Source organism: Scyliorhinus torazame, chromosome 3, assembly GCF_047496885.1.
Source record: "Scyliorhinus torazame isolate Kashiwa2021f chromosome 3, sScyTor2.1, whole genome shotgun sequence".
NCBI lineage: Eukaryota > Metazoa > Chordata > Chondrichthyes > Carcharhiniformes > Scyliorhinidae > Scyliorhinus > Scyliorhinus torazame.
The window spans coordinates 125,352,088-125,368,213 of record NC_092709.1 but is presented as its reverse complement, the minus strand read 5'-3'; the positions used below and the strand labels follow the sequence as shown (position 1 = coordinate 125,368,213).

At 46.3% G+C, this 16,126-nt stretch overlaps 1 protein-coding gene across 1 annotated transcript in view; it reads left to right on the top strand.

The window, feature by feature from the left end:
* prss12 (serine protease 12) overlaps positions 1-16,126 on the top strand; it is a 326,627-nt gene that overhangs the window by 295,338 nt on the left and 15,163 nt on the right. The window contains exon 12 of the mRNA XM_072497842.1: positions 11,381-11,661. Within this exon, the coding sequence (XP_072353943.1) occupies positions 11,381-11,661 (281 nt within the window). The remainder of the gene's footprint in view (positions 1-11,380; positions 11,662-16,126) is intronic.

Here is a 16,126-nt window from a genome sequence, read left to right as displayed (position 1 = left end):
AAGTTTCACGACTATGTCTACGGCCTGCCGACATTCACTGTCGAGACAGATCACAGGCCTCTGGTCCACATTATCCACAAGGACCTGAACGACATGACGCCTCAGTTGCAGCGCATCCTCCTCAAACTCATAAGGTACGACTTTAACTTAGTTTACACACCTGGCAAGGAGCTCATCATCGCTGATGCATTGTCCCGCTCCATCACATTGTCTAGTGAACCGCTGGAAATCATCCGGCAGATTGAATCACAGGTGCAGCTGTCTGCTAGCACCCTCCCGGTGTCTGATGAGAAGGTGGTTCGTATCAACGAAAAAACAGCCAAAGACCCCCTCTTGCAGCGTGCCATGCACCACAATGGCTGGCAGAAAGGGCAGTGCCCTCAATTTTACAATGTAAAGGACGACCTGATGGTGATTGATGGTATCCTTCTCAAGCTGGACCGGATTGTCATTCCACTCAGTCTCCAGAGCTTGGTGCTCCACCAAATCCATGAGGGTCACCTGGGCATCGAGAAGTGCAGACGCAGAGCCAGGCAGGCTGTCTACTGACCCGGTATTAGCCAGGACATCTTGAACATGGTCCTCAACTGTGCGACCTGTCAATGCTTCCAGCCAGCGCAGAGCAAGGAGACGCTCCAGCAGCATGAAATCGAGACCTCCCCGTGGTCCAAGGTTGGCATCGACCTCTTTCATGTAAATGGTCGTGACTACGTGTTGATTATTGACCATTTCACCAACTACCCTGAAGTTGTGAAGGTCTCAGACCTCACATCTCGGACTGCCATCAAGGCCTGTAAGGAGACGTTCTCCAGGCATGGTATCCCACGCACTGTCATGAGTGACAATGGCCTGTGCTTCAACAGCCACGAGTGGTCTATGTTTGCCAAGTCATACCATTTCAAACATATCACTTCCGGCCCACACTATCCCCAGTCCAATGGGAAGGTTGAAAAAGGGGTTCACATTGTGAAAAAGCTCATCTGCAAGGCCGCGGATTCTGCTTCTGACATCTACCTCACGCTGCTTGCGTACAGGGCAACCCCACTGTCCACTGGCATGTCGTCGGTTCAACCCCTGATGAACAGGGACCTGCGGACGACACTTCCAGCCATACACTTGCCCAACCTGGATCACCTCCCGGTGCTGCAGAAGGTGCAGCAGCTCCGAAACCAGCAAAAGCAGGGCTATGATGCTCATGCCACCGATTTGCCCGTGTTATCCCCGGCAGACACTGTCAGGATCAAGATACTGGATGGCGGCTGGTCTGCTCCAGCCGTCGTTGTTCGACAGGCTGCGCCCTGCTCGTATGTTGTACGTATGGCTGATGGTTCTGTTCTGCGACAAAACAGTCGGGCACTGCACAAAGTTGCCTGCCCGCAACCGCTTTCTTCTCCGTTTCCGTCCATTGTTTTGCCACCTCCTGATACAAGGCCACCAGTCAGGCTTCCATCCCGCCTGTCAAGGCGCCATTGACCCCACCACCACCTCTCCGGCGGTCGACAAGGATCAGACGCCAGCCCCAGAGACTGGACTTATGAACATTTGTTTTGTTTGCTATGTTCTGTTTTCTCACATTAGACAGCTGTCTTCACATGTAAGTACCTTCCCATATGCCAACAAAACATTAAAAAAAGGGAAGATGTCATGATATGCAGATAATGATAGACAGACAGGCAGCTAATGAACACAGAGAACAGGACATAACCAATGAGCCGGCAGGACACTCAGGGATGGTATCTCACTATAAAAGGCAAGAGGCACTCACACTCTGCCTCTTTCCACTGATGAACATTTACAGAGTGAGTCCGGGTGTATTTACAGTATCACACCTCCAGCACGTGGCTAAGAGCTAGCCTGGTTCAGTCAGGCAGAGTAACCACACTTAGGTTAGCAGAGAGTCAAACTCATAGAGAACTGTGCTAACTGTGTGACTGGTTCAATAAATCAGATTGAACTAACTTCAAGGTCTGGAGTATCGTTTGGTTAAAGCTGCATCCAGATGCAGCCTGTGTTATCCCAGAGTACATAACACAACACTCAGCTCGTGAATCATGTCTTGTTTGTTACAAATCCTTGTCAGTGTTTGAGAACCCAGCACTTTTACAACGTGCTTATCTAGCTTCCTATTAAATGTATTTGTACACTTTGCCTCATCTACTCCTTATGATAGCACATTCCTACCACTCCTTGGGTAAAGAGATTTCCCTTGTATTCCCTGTTGGATCTTTTAATGACAGTCGTATACTTATGGCCACTAGGTTTGAACTTGCTACATGTGGAAACATTCCCTCTCTGTCCACCCTGTCAAACCCAAGAGTCCCATCTGTTCAGTCTTTCTTCATAAAAAAAAGGTTGAATCATTGATACTGTGAATCTATCACCCTCAAATATGTAACAACATAATTTAATTTTAATGTACTTCTGCTGCCCCTATTTTACATGTAGTTGGGCTGAGCAGGCTGCATTTATATACTCACACCTACCTACCTGAATCCTAATCTCAAATCCCAGGTGAAAGATAGGCTGACTATCAACTCCATTACTCGAACTAACCTCAAGCCAACAAAGGGAGCTGAAGGTGAGCCCCAAGCAGGTTTGCAGATCAAATCAGTTGCTATTTAAATATATTTTAAAGATGAAATGCAATTTATTTTAAATATTAATTTTGCAGAGAATGAGTAATAAACATTTAGCGAACTTTGGTACTCATCAAAGTGTGGATTTTCAGCCAGGTAAAGATTCCCGAGACCACATACTGGTGTAGCTTAACCTCAATGCCAATAACAGTAGCATATATATTTATACAATTTGGTTGTTACCCCCATTTTCCATTTCTGATGGCCTTCATAAAAGTGATAGGAAAATTACCAGCACTATTATGCTGTTTGTATAAGCACACTTGAATTGGTTTTAAATTACTCAACTCAGTGGGTGGAACTTTACTCTGGGGTGGTGACCTGCCATCTTGGTTTAAACGTTGAGAGTGAGTCTGCTGAGACGCCCAGCGCTGATTTTAAATCTATTGAACTGTCAGTTGGCTCGTATCTGAATCAGGACATACTGAGAAACTCAGGCAGCTAGATGCACAGCTGATGCTGTTGCCGTACCACACTCCTCTTTCTCCTGCTCCTCATGTTGCTTCTTCTCCTCTGCCAGAAAAGGTCTTATGTTCAGCACCTTCCTCTTCCTGACGACCAGTCCTCACTGCTGCACTATGTTGTGACAACTGACAACTGCCATTTGGGATACCTGGGCTGCTGCTTACCAAAGGGTGTCCCCTATTATAATAGGCCTTCAAAGGATATCAGCATGACATTAAATGTGTTGTGTGATCCAATCTTAGTTTCACTTCTGTTTTTGCAGAGCACACACACACACACAGCTCTGTTGTCTTCAAGCTTTACACTAATGTATAACTGTTCTCATGTGCCTAGTCTTAATAAATGAGCCCACAATATGTTTACCCAATTCCTTAGGAGTAATTGTAGCCTTGTGTCCTGGAAAGTAAATAACCCCAATGTATCAATAACACAACAGCCCCCTAGATGTGTTGAAGCACCTAAAGTGAGTTGTCAACATTCTGATGGTTCAATGCCAGCTCTGGTGGTCAGGTGGCTTTGACTGGATCTCTCCTGGACATCATTGGTTAGATTCTTAATGGGTACCAACAGCCACATGTTCACAGGGTAGCCCATGTTTCTTAGGAGCTATCCACTGACTCTGTTTCAAGTTGTTAGCAAGGCTTTGCTAGCACAGAATAAAAGCATCATGCAACAGACATACATGATAATCATTCTGTGGCTGTGTGTTTGCTGAATGTGGATGGAGTGGAAAGCTTTGAGGTTAATGAAGTCTCCAGTGTGATCCGGTGGCACCTTAATTGCCACAAGTGTCCAGTCAATGATGTCCTGGCCCTCAGAGAAACCAGCCAGAGCCAAAAAAGCAAACTCAATCTGGCCTCATTAGTTTAAAAGTGCACCTAAGCTCCGGTCCTAGAAAACCAGTCACCCATGAGAATTATTTGTGGGCAAATTGCAAGATTCTGAAAAATCTGCCGCAGGTCCCTGGATAGAAGCAGAGGTGAAGAAATAAGGATGGTGCTGACTGTAACAGTTAATGGTGAAACATGTTCATATGAGGGGCTGGTTTAACACAGTGGACTAAATTGCTGGCTTGTAATGCAGAACACAGCCTGCAGCGCAGGGTCAATTCCCGTACCAGCCTCCCCGGACAGGGGCCAGAATGTGGCGACTAGGGGCTTTTCACAGTAACTTCATTGAAGCCTACTTGTGACAAGTGATTATTATTATGTTCAGCTTGGCAGAAGGGTTACTTCCTGGAGACTGCAACCCGATCCAATACTCTCAGCCCCCTGAAATGCTGCTCCATGGCCATGTCCATTTCTGCCTGTAAACACTAGTGTTGGGAGCATTGCCCCCTGTGGATTGGACCTCTGAGCTTGCTCTCTCCAGTAGTGTGGTACGTTGACGGGAACGTCCCAGTTGCAGTTGCTGCTGCTAATCATTTTGTTCCGCATTTGAGACCAATTAGCGTTAGCAGCGCCTAGACCAAGCTGGGGCGAAATTCTCCGGTATCGGCGCGATGTCCGCCGACTGGCGCCCAAAACGGCGCAAATCAGTCGGGCATCGCGCCGCCCCAAAGGTGCGGAATGCTCCGCATCTTGGGGGGCTGAGCCCCAACCTTAAGGGGCTAGGCCCGCGCCGGACTAATTTCCGCCCCGCCAGCTGGCGGAAAAGGCCTTTGGTGCCACGCCAGCTGGCGTGGAAATGACATCTCCGGCAGCGCATGCGCGGGAGCGTTAGCGGCCGCTGACGGCATTCACGCTCATGCGCAGTGGAGGGAGTCTCTTCCACCTCCGCCATGGTGGAGACCGTGGCGAAGGCGGAAGGAAAAGAGTGCCCCCACGGCACAGGCCCGCCCGCGGATCGGTGGGCCCATATCGCAGGCCAGGCCACCGTGGGGGCACCCCCCGGGGCCAGATCGCCCCGTGCCCTCCCCAGGACCCCACCTGCGCCGCCTTGTCCCGCCGGTAAGGTAGGTGGTTTAATCTACGCCGGCGGGACAGGCATTTTAGCAGCGGGACTTCGGCCCATCCGGGCCGGAGAATCGCAGGGGGGGGCCGCCAACCGGCGCGGTGCGATTCCCGCCCCTGACGAATATCCGGTGCCGGAGAATTCAGCAACCGGCAGGGGCGGGATTCACGCCAGCCCCCGGCGATTCTCCGACCCGGCGGGGGGTCGGAGAATCTCGCCCCTGATGTCTGACAGATAGCAATTGCGGATCAAATGGTCTGAGCTCCAAAATAGTACAAGTGGCTTTCACCCAAAATGGTTGAAATCACTTACAAAACAGTCCCATGACTAAAAGCCTAGGCAAGGAAACAGGAGTGAGGACTTGTTATTTAAAAGGATTTTGTTTTATTGTCACTTATGCAAGTCCTCTCAAATCCCACTGTCCTCCCATCTTAATTTCCCTGGCGAATTCCACAATACTCGGGAGACCCACACAACAAGTAGTTAAGTTTAAAATAGAACTGTATCAACATATGATAATTGTTAAATCTCTGTAGTGGTGTTCCTCACACCACACAGCCAATCGAGCTGATGTTAATGGCGGAATTCAGTAGTTTGCTGTCGGCTTTCTGGCTCGCCATTAATTTCAGCTCTTTTACCAGCTGTCCACCTCCAATGTCACTTACCTTTTCAGACTATAATTCCCCAGAATGTTTGCCAATTTTATATTCCACATGATATGAATATAGATTGGGGATTTAATGATTAAAGCTCTTACCTTGACTGGATAATAAGACAGATGCTAATTCTATTTTCAATTTTCAACCCTCTTATTTTATGTACAGACACTACGGTCTCAAATATATTAAATGTCCTGTCTTTAATAAAATCAGATATAATTCCCATCTGTTAGGTTGGCCTGCTGATATGCACAAAGCAATTTTATTTTTATAACATGGGAAAATGCAGACAATGTTTTCTCTATATATTCAACTTGCAGCTATGAAACAGTCTATTCTTGTTAATATACTGACATTTTAAGGTACATATCATTTTTCCTTAGTAAAAGACCTTATTAGTGTCATGATATGCACTCATGCACATAATGAGATACAGGCAGTGACAGACACCCAGTACAGCCAATTAACACACAGGACAGAACACAGCCCAGCACCAGGCAGAACACTAGAAGGTGGTCTCCCACTATAAAACACACAAGGCATCAACACTCTGCCTTTTTCCACTGGTGACAACTGTAGTGACAGGGTGTATATATCAGTTAGCACCTTCTACATGTGGCACAGAGCTAGTCTGGTCTACATAGAACAGTACAGCACAGGACAGGCCCTTTGGCCCTCGATGTTGTGCCGTCTAGTTAGTTATAGTAAGCACGCTTATATTAGTAGAGTGTCAAACCCACAGCGAACTCTCTGCACTGCTTAACAAGTTCAATAAAACATATTGAACCAACATCACAGTTTGGAGTCTACTTTCAAGTACAACTGCATCCAGTTGCAGTCTGTGTTACCCCAGGGTGAATAACACGACATGCTACCAGTAATCTACTATCTCTAAGTGGTTTACCTCGAGTGATTCCGTGACGACCAGCGAGTGCCTTCCAGCGGCATGGAGAAGATCCAGGCCCCTCCACAGCTACTGATCTTCGGCAATCTCGGCGCCTTCTGGCGGGTCTTCAAGCAAAGGTTCCTTCTCTACATTAAGGCCTCAGACCTCGGATGCGTCCAATGCCAGGAAAATTGTGCAGCTCCGATCAACTGCGGGGGCCCAAGCCATCCAGATTTTCAACTCGCTTAATTTTACCGACGGCCAGGACAAGACCAAATTCAAGACCGTTTTGGAGAAGTTTGACAGTCACTGTGAAGTCGAAATCAACGAGACCTTTGAGCGCTATATCTTCCAGCAATGCCTTCAAGGTAAGGATGAACCATTCCAATCCTTTCTAACTCATCTCCATATATTAGCGCAGTCCTGCAATTATGGTGCAACCGCTGATTCCATGATCAAGGATCAGATCGTGTTTGGGGTGCACTCCGATTCCTTGTGGGAGCAACTCCTCAGAATTAAGCACATGACCCTGCCAGTCGCAGAGACGTGTATAGTGCATGAGCTTGCGAGAAATCGGTACTCCCGTTTCAAATCGGCTGAATACAAAAAACTTGCCTCCCACGAGGCAGAGAGTGTACAGGCCATCCCCCTGATGCAGCGCCTCAGAATCGATGAAACCAGCCATTTTGCGCGCTGTTCCCGGGCCCCCACGCATGCGCAACACGAACGGGAGAACGAAGCAGCCGAAAACCAAACTGCGCAGGTGCAAATGTTGGCTGACTGCACTGCGCATGTGCGACGACACACGGAGCGTAACAGCGTCAACGTCATGATGTGCCCGAACTGCGGCACCGCCCACTTAAAGCGGCAATGCCCTGCAAAAGGCAGGCGATGTTTAAATTGTGGGAAGCCTGGACATTATGCAGCCTTGTGCAGGTCTGCACCACCAGTCAAGGGCTGGTGATCACAATTCCAATGCCAGCGCGTTCGATGTGTACAGCAAGGCTTACTGGATTCTGTTCCTGGTAGCACTACGGATCCAGAGGACGACTGCCTGGAGTCCCCCTATCATGTGGGCATCATTATTACATGTGAGTATGCCTCCTCAAATTCAGCAAGACACCTATCTATCCTCAATGTGTATTCCGCGGGCGAATGGCATGCTGTCACACAAGTAAATCAATGCAGTATCCAGTTCAAGTTGGACACGGGTGCTTCTGCCAATCTCATCTCACAAGCTGATTTTGACCGCATTAAAAAGCAACCCCTCTGTCCACCGGTATGTCTCCGGCTCAACTCCTCATGAATAGAGACCTGCAGACGACTGTTCCAGCCATACACTTACCAGACCTGGATCACCTCCCAGTGCTGCAAAAGGTGCAGCAACTCAGGAACCTCCAAAAGCTGACGGACGATGCTCATGCTACCGATTTGCCTGTGCTATCTCAGGAAGATGCTGTTCGGATCAAGCTACCTGATGGAGGCTGGTCAGCTCCAGCTGTTGTTGTTTGGCAGGCTGCTCCCAGATCGTTTGTAGTTCGTATGGCTGATGGCTCCATTGTCAGGCGCAACAGAAGGGCACTGCGCAAAGTTGCCTGCCCACGACCAGATCCTACTTTTCCATATGTTGTTATGCCTCCTCCGGACACCTCATACCATGAGGCCGCCAATCTGGCAGCAATCCCGCCTGTCAAGGCGCCGTTGTCCCCACCTCCACCTCTCAGGAGGTCGACCAGGATCAGACGCAAGCCCCAAAGATTGGGCTTATAGACATTCCTCTTGTAAATTTTGTTCTGTATCTGCATGCTAGACACCTCTTATGTATATATTCATCCACTCGCTTTCATCCACTCGCCATTTTATGTAAATAGTTCTACATGTATATACAGTTGCATATGCTCCAAGCAACCAACATTCATTTTTTTATAAAAGGGAAGATGTCATGATATGCACTCATGCACATAATGAGATACAGGCAGTCAGTGACAGACACCCAGTACAGCCAATCAACACACAGGACAGAACACAACCAATCACCAGGCAGAACAATAGAAGGTGGTCTCCCACTATAAAACACACGAGGCATCAACACTCTGCCTCTTTCCACTGGTGACAATTGTAGTGACAGTCAGGGTGTATATATCAGTTAGCACCTTCTACACGTGGCTCAGAGCTAGTCTGGTCTAGTTAGTTATAGTAAGCATGCTTAGATTAGTAGAGTGTCAAACCCACAGCGAACTGTGTGCACTGCTCAACAAGTTTAATAAAACGTATTGAACTACATCAAAGTTTGGAGTCTACTCTCAAGTACAACTGCATCCAGTTGCAGTCCGTGTTACCCCAGGGTGAATAACATGACAGTTAGCCCTTTAAATCTTTTGGTGATGATTTCAAGTTGAAAAATAAGTTTAAGAATCCTTCTTTTGACATGAAGGGAGATGATTGTTTGACTATTCTGTGGCCATGGATGTACTCCAAATTAATTTGTACCCTGACAGCCTCCTGCATTAATCCAATAACTCCAACAGCATAAAATCTTTGAACTAGTATATTTAGAAAAGGTAATCCAATTTTCAAACTGTGATATTTCATGTTCTCTCCCCTCTACCCACTGATGTTCAATGTATGTATGTTTACGGTGCAGTTGGTTCTAATGTCAAAGTGAATAGACATTGCGCAACCTTCACGTATACCTCTGTCTAATTTGAGGGTTGAAATTGCACTGTGCAATATTAGTAATGAAAGTGAAATGCATTTGGCTGATATTCCTTTCTGTATTTTGTTGTCAATGTTAATCCGCTTATTTTGATTTTATGTGAGAATTCTAAGTCATTCCCTGAATTATACTGTGATGCTCAAAACACTGGAAGGAGAAAAGAGCTCTGCTCTCAAAGGTTTTCAGAATTAAGAATCATGACCATCATCCAACTAGAGAAGAAGATTTATTTAGTTCACTGTTGAGAACAAAATCATATTCTTCATACAAATGTACAAAATTCTGACAGGGCTGGACAGACTGGATGTTCTCTCTGGCAGGGGAGTCTAGAACAAGGGGTCACAATCTCAGGATACAGGGTAAGCCATTAGGGACGGAGATGAGGAGAAATCTCTCCACTCAGAGGGTGGTGAATCTATGGATTTCTCTACCACATAAGGCTGTGGAAGCTAAATCACTGAATATATTGAAGAACAAAATAAATAGATTTCTAGGCACTAAAGGAATCAAGAGGTGGGGGGGAGAGCGGGAAATGTTATGTTTCTCTGTTGATGATTTCACAATAATAGTTAAATATTCCTCCACAATCCCTGCATGTGTCATAAATGCTAAAAACACTCAACAGGCCAGGCAGCAACTTTGGAGAGAGGAGAGTAGGTTTAAAATTTAGGTCTGATAAAAGGTTATCAATCTAAAATATCGAATTCCTACTCTTTCTCTGGAGATGCTACTTGACCTCTGGGTGTGTCCAGCACTTTCTAACATGTGTATTTTCAGATTTCCATTATTCTTCTACTATGTCATAAATAAGTTGCGTTATGGGATATAAAGGATGACAAAACACAGTTCTGAGCACACAACGGCTAGGACTTTCCAGCCCCCCCTCCCCCCCCCCCCCCCCCCCCCCCCCCCCCCCCCACACACACACAAAAAAAAATTGTCAAACCTGCAAAAAGGTCCATTGACTTTCAGCCAAACTGGAAAGCTGGCGGGATTCTCCGTTGCACCAGCAGTGCACCCACACCCGGCGTGGGACTGCCCACAATGGGAAGCCCCATTGGCCGGGTGGCGGGACGAAGAATCCCGCTGTCGGCTTTGATGCACCGCACCAGAAAACTAGTGCGGAGAGATGGAGAATCCCGCCCAGAGTGTTTCAAATCCTAATGATGTTGCATTGGAATATCGGTCTGTTCCCCACTCGGAGGGAATCAAATTGAAGGACTGCTTTGGCACTCCTGTCTTTCAGCTGGGTTAATTGTGTGTCAAAAGGAGACTTCCAGTGTGAACAAGAAAATAAATATCATTAGAAATGTAAGAAAAGAAAGTTCGTTTAGCAAAACAAAACTCCTGAAAATGTGGGAAAATTGTCAAGTTTATGCTGGGAACCTTTTGTGTGACTGTAAAAAAAAAAAGTCCAAGCCTTGTTCAAGACTCCACTTTTTCCCATCATAACTTGATCCTTTGTGAGGATGAGATAGACCTCCTCAATTCTTCTGTTGTCAATGGCAGTTCAAGTGAAGTTCAATGCTCCATTGCGGAATGATTGGATGTAAAGACTTTCTTGCTTATTCATTCAGCTGATGGATGGATATCCTGGTTTCTTTCCAATCAGCTACATTATCCTATTAAAATATATATGGGTCTATGATTTTACTGTCAAAATAAAGGAGCTGGTTGTAGCAATGTGTGAATCCAGAACTGCTACATGAACATCAATCGCCTGTGACCTAACAAAGCATCCAATAGGAACGCATCTTAAGCGTGTGATACAATCAAATCTTTCAGTTTATAAGAGTAATTAATTGTGATAAAAATGAGTTTCATAGCTGGTTGACCTTTTCTTGTTGCATGTTTATTTTTACAGTTCTTTCTGCTATCATGATGTTCTTCAATCTGATCCCAATTTGCAAACACAACAAAATAATATTTTACTACTGTTCAACAATATTATTCTTATAGCTTAGTGAATATTAGCTCATTGTCATTTATTAAGCTGGAGAACATCCATGATAGACATTCTATTAAATGAAACTTTCTTTTTAACTTTACACTTTCTCATTGACAGGTATGGCAACAGCACAAAAAATTATATAGTGCGTGTTGGCGATTACCACACATTAGTATCTGAGGAATATGAGGAAAGCTTTGAAGTGAAGAGGATTATTATCCACAATGGCTATAAGCCAGATGCTAATGATTATGACATTGCATTGGTAAAGCTAGAAGGAAACCAGGAACATTGCATTAAATTCAATGTCCATGTTCTGCCAGTATGTCTACCACACAGGAGAGAGCGTATCCAAAAAAGAGGTTCAAACTGCTACATCACTGGATGGGGTGACACAGGTAACAATTTGTATTTTTCGCCATTATACTAATCTGCACCAATGGAGAAGAAATGTAAACATGATGCATTGAACTCTGACTACCCTTTAACCAACACACCACCCCAAACCCAGTCACCCACCTACACACCCTACCCACTATCCCACATCGTCTACTCCACCAACTTACCCATTCACCCACTCACCCATCCACTAACTCATTTATTTACTAATTGACTTACTTGGATACGACAGCTACTGTCACGAAAAGGGGGCATATCCTCCCTTCTTCTATTTCTTCTTTCACCCAATGATCTTTCCCTGGAGAGGCTGCACTGACCCTTTGACACTTCATCCGGGAACGGAAGATATAGCTGAAAAATCGGATAAGGGTCAGGTCGCAGAAATTTTCCCAGGCAGTGCAATGTGCTCAGCATAACACTGACCGTAAAATCCAGCCCAACACGTGTACCCACATCTATGTGTTTATATGCTATATATCTATATGTTTGCATATATAATACCATGTCTATCCATTTAAGGCAGCCCTGATTTTTCTGCCCCCCCACGGGTGCCCGGGTGGCACTGGCAGGTGCCAGGCTGGCAGTGCTAAGATGCCAGGGTACCACCCTGCCCTGTCCCCAACCACCCGGGGGTCTCCAATGAATTGTCCAAAACTAGGCTGGGACCTTGAAGATGGCACCAGGCCCAAAAGAGGACGAACGCATGGCAGGCTTCTTATGCTTGGGGGTTTTCGCACTCTTTTGGGCGGTCCTTCAGTTTGGACCCCACTAATTGGGTTCAGAAAGAGTGTGAGGTTTGCTGGAGTCCAAGTAAAGGGGCTCTAAATGTGTAAACTCCAGCAAACCCCACACTCTTTCTGAACCCTTCCTCCCTAATAAATCCCGCGGTTGTTGTTTCTTTAATCAAGTTACTTCTTTGTACATAGACATTTGATAAGTAGGAATGTGATGCTGCTATTGGTTATATTTTTTGTATTTGTAAGATAAGTTCTTTTGATTGTTAAATAGCCGCATGAGTGTAGTCTAGTTAGAGACATTTAGAGGTTCCCTTTTTTTTTGTGTAAGGAGAATGGAATATAGGTTTGAATTTTAAATGCCCCCTTAGGAATTTTTAGAGATGTGTTGTATTAGGGAAATTTAGGGAAATATTTTGACCCATAGGACAGAGTAGAGTAGAACCTCCTCCATTTCCGCAGTCTGATTGTCTGGATGACACTGCACAATATGGCTATCACCAGTAAGGCTTCTACTGTGTATGACAGGGAGTACCATTGATGAGATTCTCACACCATGTGGGGGTATCAGTGGCTGTGTCAATGTGTGGTGTAGTGTCCGGACTAGGGGTGTTGTGTTGGGTAGTCGTGTTCAGGGTCTGTGTGGTGAGGGAGGTAGAGGTAGGTAATGCGCACAACTGTATTTATCCAACGACGATCATGATGCAGATCATCAGGTTCGTCTTCATTTTGTTCATGCTTTTCTCCGTCTTTAAGTATCTTCGTATCTTCCTAGGGGAACAAGCATAATATCTGTTATTATCTTGTTGCTTAACATCTCGTTTGTCTGTCTGTTTCTCCTTATCGCCAATTTCCCTTTAGAATCGTCACATCTGTGACTCCCTCATTTTTTTTTAAACAATCATTTTGGAGACAAGACATCCGAAAAAATTTCTGTGTCACAATGCGAGCACTCTCGCAGCCTGTGTTTGATGGGCTGAGTGGGCGGACAATTTCTCCGTCCTCTGCAAACTCGTTTTTCAATCAAGTGATTCTGACATGTAAATAGTAGATGGGGGGATAGCAACCGAAGGGTCACCGGAAAGGGGCAAAGGTTGTGGCAAAGTGCATTCTTTAAACCACGGACATGAAAAGGAACAGCAAAAGAGTTTTGAAAACAATTCTCCGAATGGGGTGCGTATGATCCGTGGCAGGGCAAGAATGGGTGGAATCCCCGGGTAGGGCGGTGACCAGTGCCGTTACTCCACTACCCGAGCTTGGCTGACCAAATGTATAGGGGGTCCTCAGGCAGGGCGGAGATAAGTGCCGTTACTCCACTGCCTGAGTGACCTTCCAAGAGCGGTAAGAATTTGGAAATATATGGGCTCCAACAAACTTGTTTCTTTAACTGACATGTGGCGTCAGAAGAGTAGTCATTACTGTATCAAGAAATTATCCGTGAGGCTGACACACAAAATCGTACAAGAGAGAACGTACAACATTTAAAAACAAACTAAAGATAAAAGCGGGCAGGTTCCATCAAAATATAGGACACCATAAATCTCAATCGGTTCCTTTCTCTCATCATCTGGACACCTCAAGATTCCATTCCAAAAAGGGTCTCAAAGGGGTTACCATGGTGGGAGTCAGACTCGGAGTCATCACCATCTCCCAGAGTTTTCGTGCCAATGCGGCGTGTGCCGATGTGGGATCCATTTCGTCATTCTGTGTCAAACGACTGGAATTATCGCGGTGCCAATGTTTCATGTTCCGTAGAGCGGTCGGGGTAAGGGGGGTGTCGCTATCGTCGGATGGTGGGTCAGGTTCCGGTGAGGGCAAATAAATCATCTCGAAGGGGTTGAACATATCATGGTGGGTGTCTCTGGGGCTGTAGTGACTGGGGCCTGGTCTGTGTGTCCATTGTTCGGGTCTCTCAGGGGCGTCAGTTGTGCTGTTGCTAGCAGCCGAATCAAGCGTTAGGGTGAAATTTGATCCTGGGGGCGGGGTCAAGGTCATGTCTGTGGACGTGCTGCTGCTGGGGGAGGGCGGGATAGGGTTGTCAGTGGGCGGGTCCTCATTGTCTGCCATCGCCAATGAGAGGTGGTGCAAGTGGCTGCACTGCGTTCCATAAACCTTAAGCTGATTTACATGGAACCATCCTGATTTTCCGTTCGGATACTTGATTTTATAAACTGAGGGGCTTACTTTGTCCGAGATTGAGTAGGGTCCTGCAAATTTAGGGGAGAGGAATGAGCTGAGGTTGTATAAGGAGATCATGACTTGCTGTCCGATTGTATACTCTGTCGGGTGTACTGTCTTATCAAAGCAGACCTTACTCTGCTTTCGTTTAGCGCCTAGTCAAACAGCTGCAGCGAGCTGTGCTGCTTTAATATTTTCTAACATGCCTGGACTGCTTTCCCATGGGTCAGGGCAGTGACTGCGGGGCTGGTCAAATCAAGTCCAAATAAATACTCGGTACCCTTCATGGGTTGTCCGGTCTGAGGGTATGGGGCGTATATCCTGTTGAACTCGACACCGTGTTTCTAACAAACATCAATGTGAATGGGAGCACTGTGTCCCATGTCTTGTTGTGCTGCTGCACCATTTTTCTAAGTGTGGCCTTCAGTGTCCGATTCATACGTTCCACAATGCCGCTGGACTGCGGGTGATAGGCAATGTGGAACTTTTGCTTTATACCAAAAATTGTCATGACATTTTTCATGACCCTGCCTGTAAAGTGCGAACCTTGGTCCGACCCAATACTACGGGAGAGTCTCCATCTGGTGAAAATTTGCTCGGTTAGGATCTTGGCCGTGGCCTTGGCTGTATTTGTTCTCGAGGGGAAAGCTTCGACCCATTTCGTAAATATGTCGATCACAACCAACACATATTTGTATCCATTTCTGCAGGGGGAAGGGGATCAATATAATCTAACTGCAAGTTTGTCCACAGGCGGGTGTGTCGTAGCTGGGCATTTTTTGCAAATTTGTCCGGGTTGTTCTGTGCACAAATCAAGCAATTTTCAAAGTAATGGGATACGTCGGTTTTTAACTCAGGCCACCAGCAGAGAGGTCTGAGGTGGGCAAGGGTGGATTCTATCCCTTGGTGTCCATGTCCGTCATGGAATTTACAAATGATCTCATTCCTATCCTGGGTGGGGACTACATAAATGCCATCTTTTAAAACGATTCCCTCATGGATCATTAAAGAATTTTTAAACTTTTCGTTGGGAGCTGGGAAGTTTCCTTTTAAAACTTCCTTCAGTGTCTCGTCTTCCTTCTGTGCTCGGGCTAAGTCTTGAATGTTGGTCTGTGAAACCTGAACTGCGTAGACTGGGTCACTCTCGGGGGGTTGCCAAAAGTGGCCACGTTGTGAGCCTGCCTTCGCTAGGGCGTCAGCTTTCACGTTACCAGGTGGGGAGGAACGACGGTGACTTCTTTCTTTAACTATGCCATATTTTCTGTCTTTCGCTGTCTGGAGGAGATGTTTGAGTAATGGGGCTGAGGGTAGAGATTTTCCGTCGGTGGAAATAAATCCTCTAGATTCCCACGGGGGTAGGAATTCTGTCAGGCTGTTGCAGACGTACAAACTGTCTGAATATATGTCTGCTGTTGTCGGGAACGAATCGGGGGTGCTGGACAATGTAAGTGATGGCTGCTAACTCGGCTGCCTGCGATTCTAAGTGTCCAGGCAACTTGAAAGCAATTTCTTCTGAAGCACGCCCCTGCATGTCCTCTACATAAATACCACA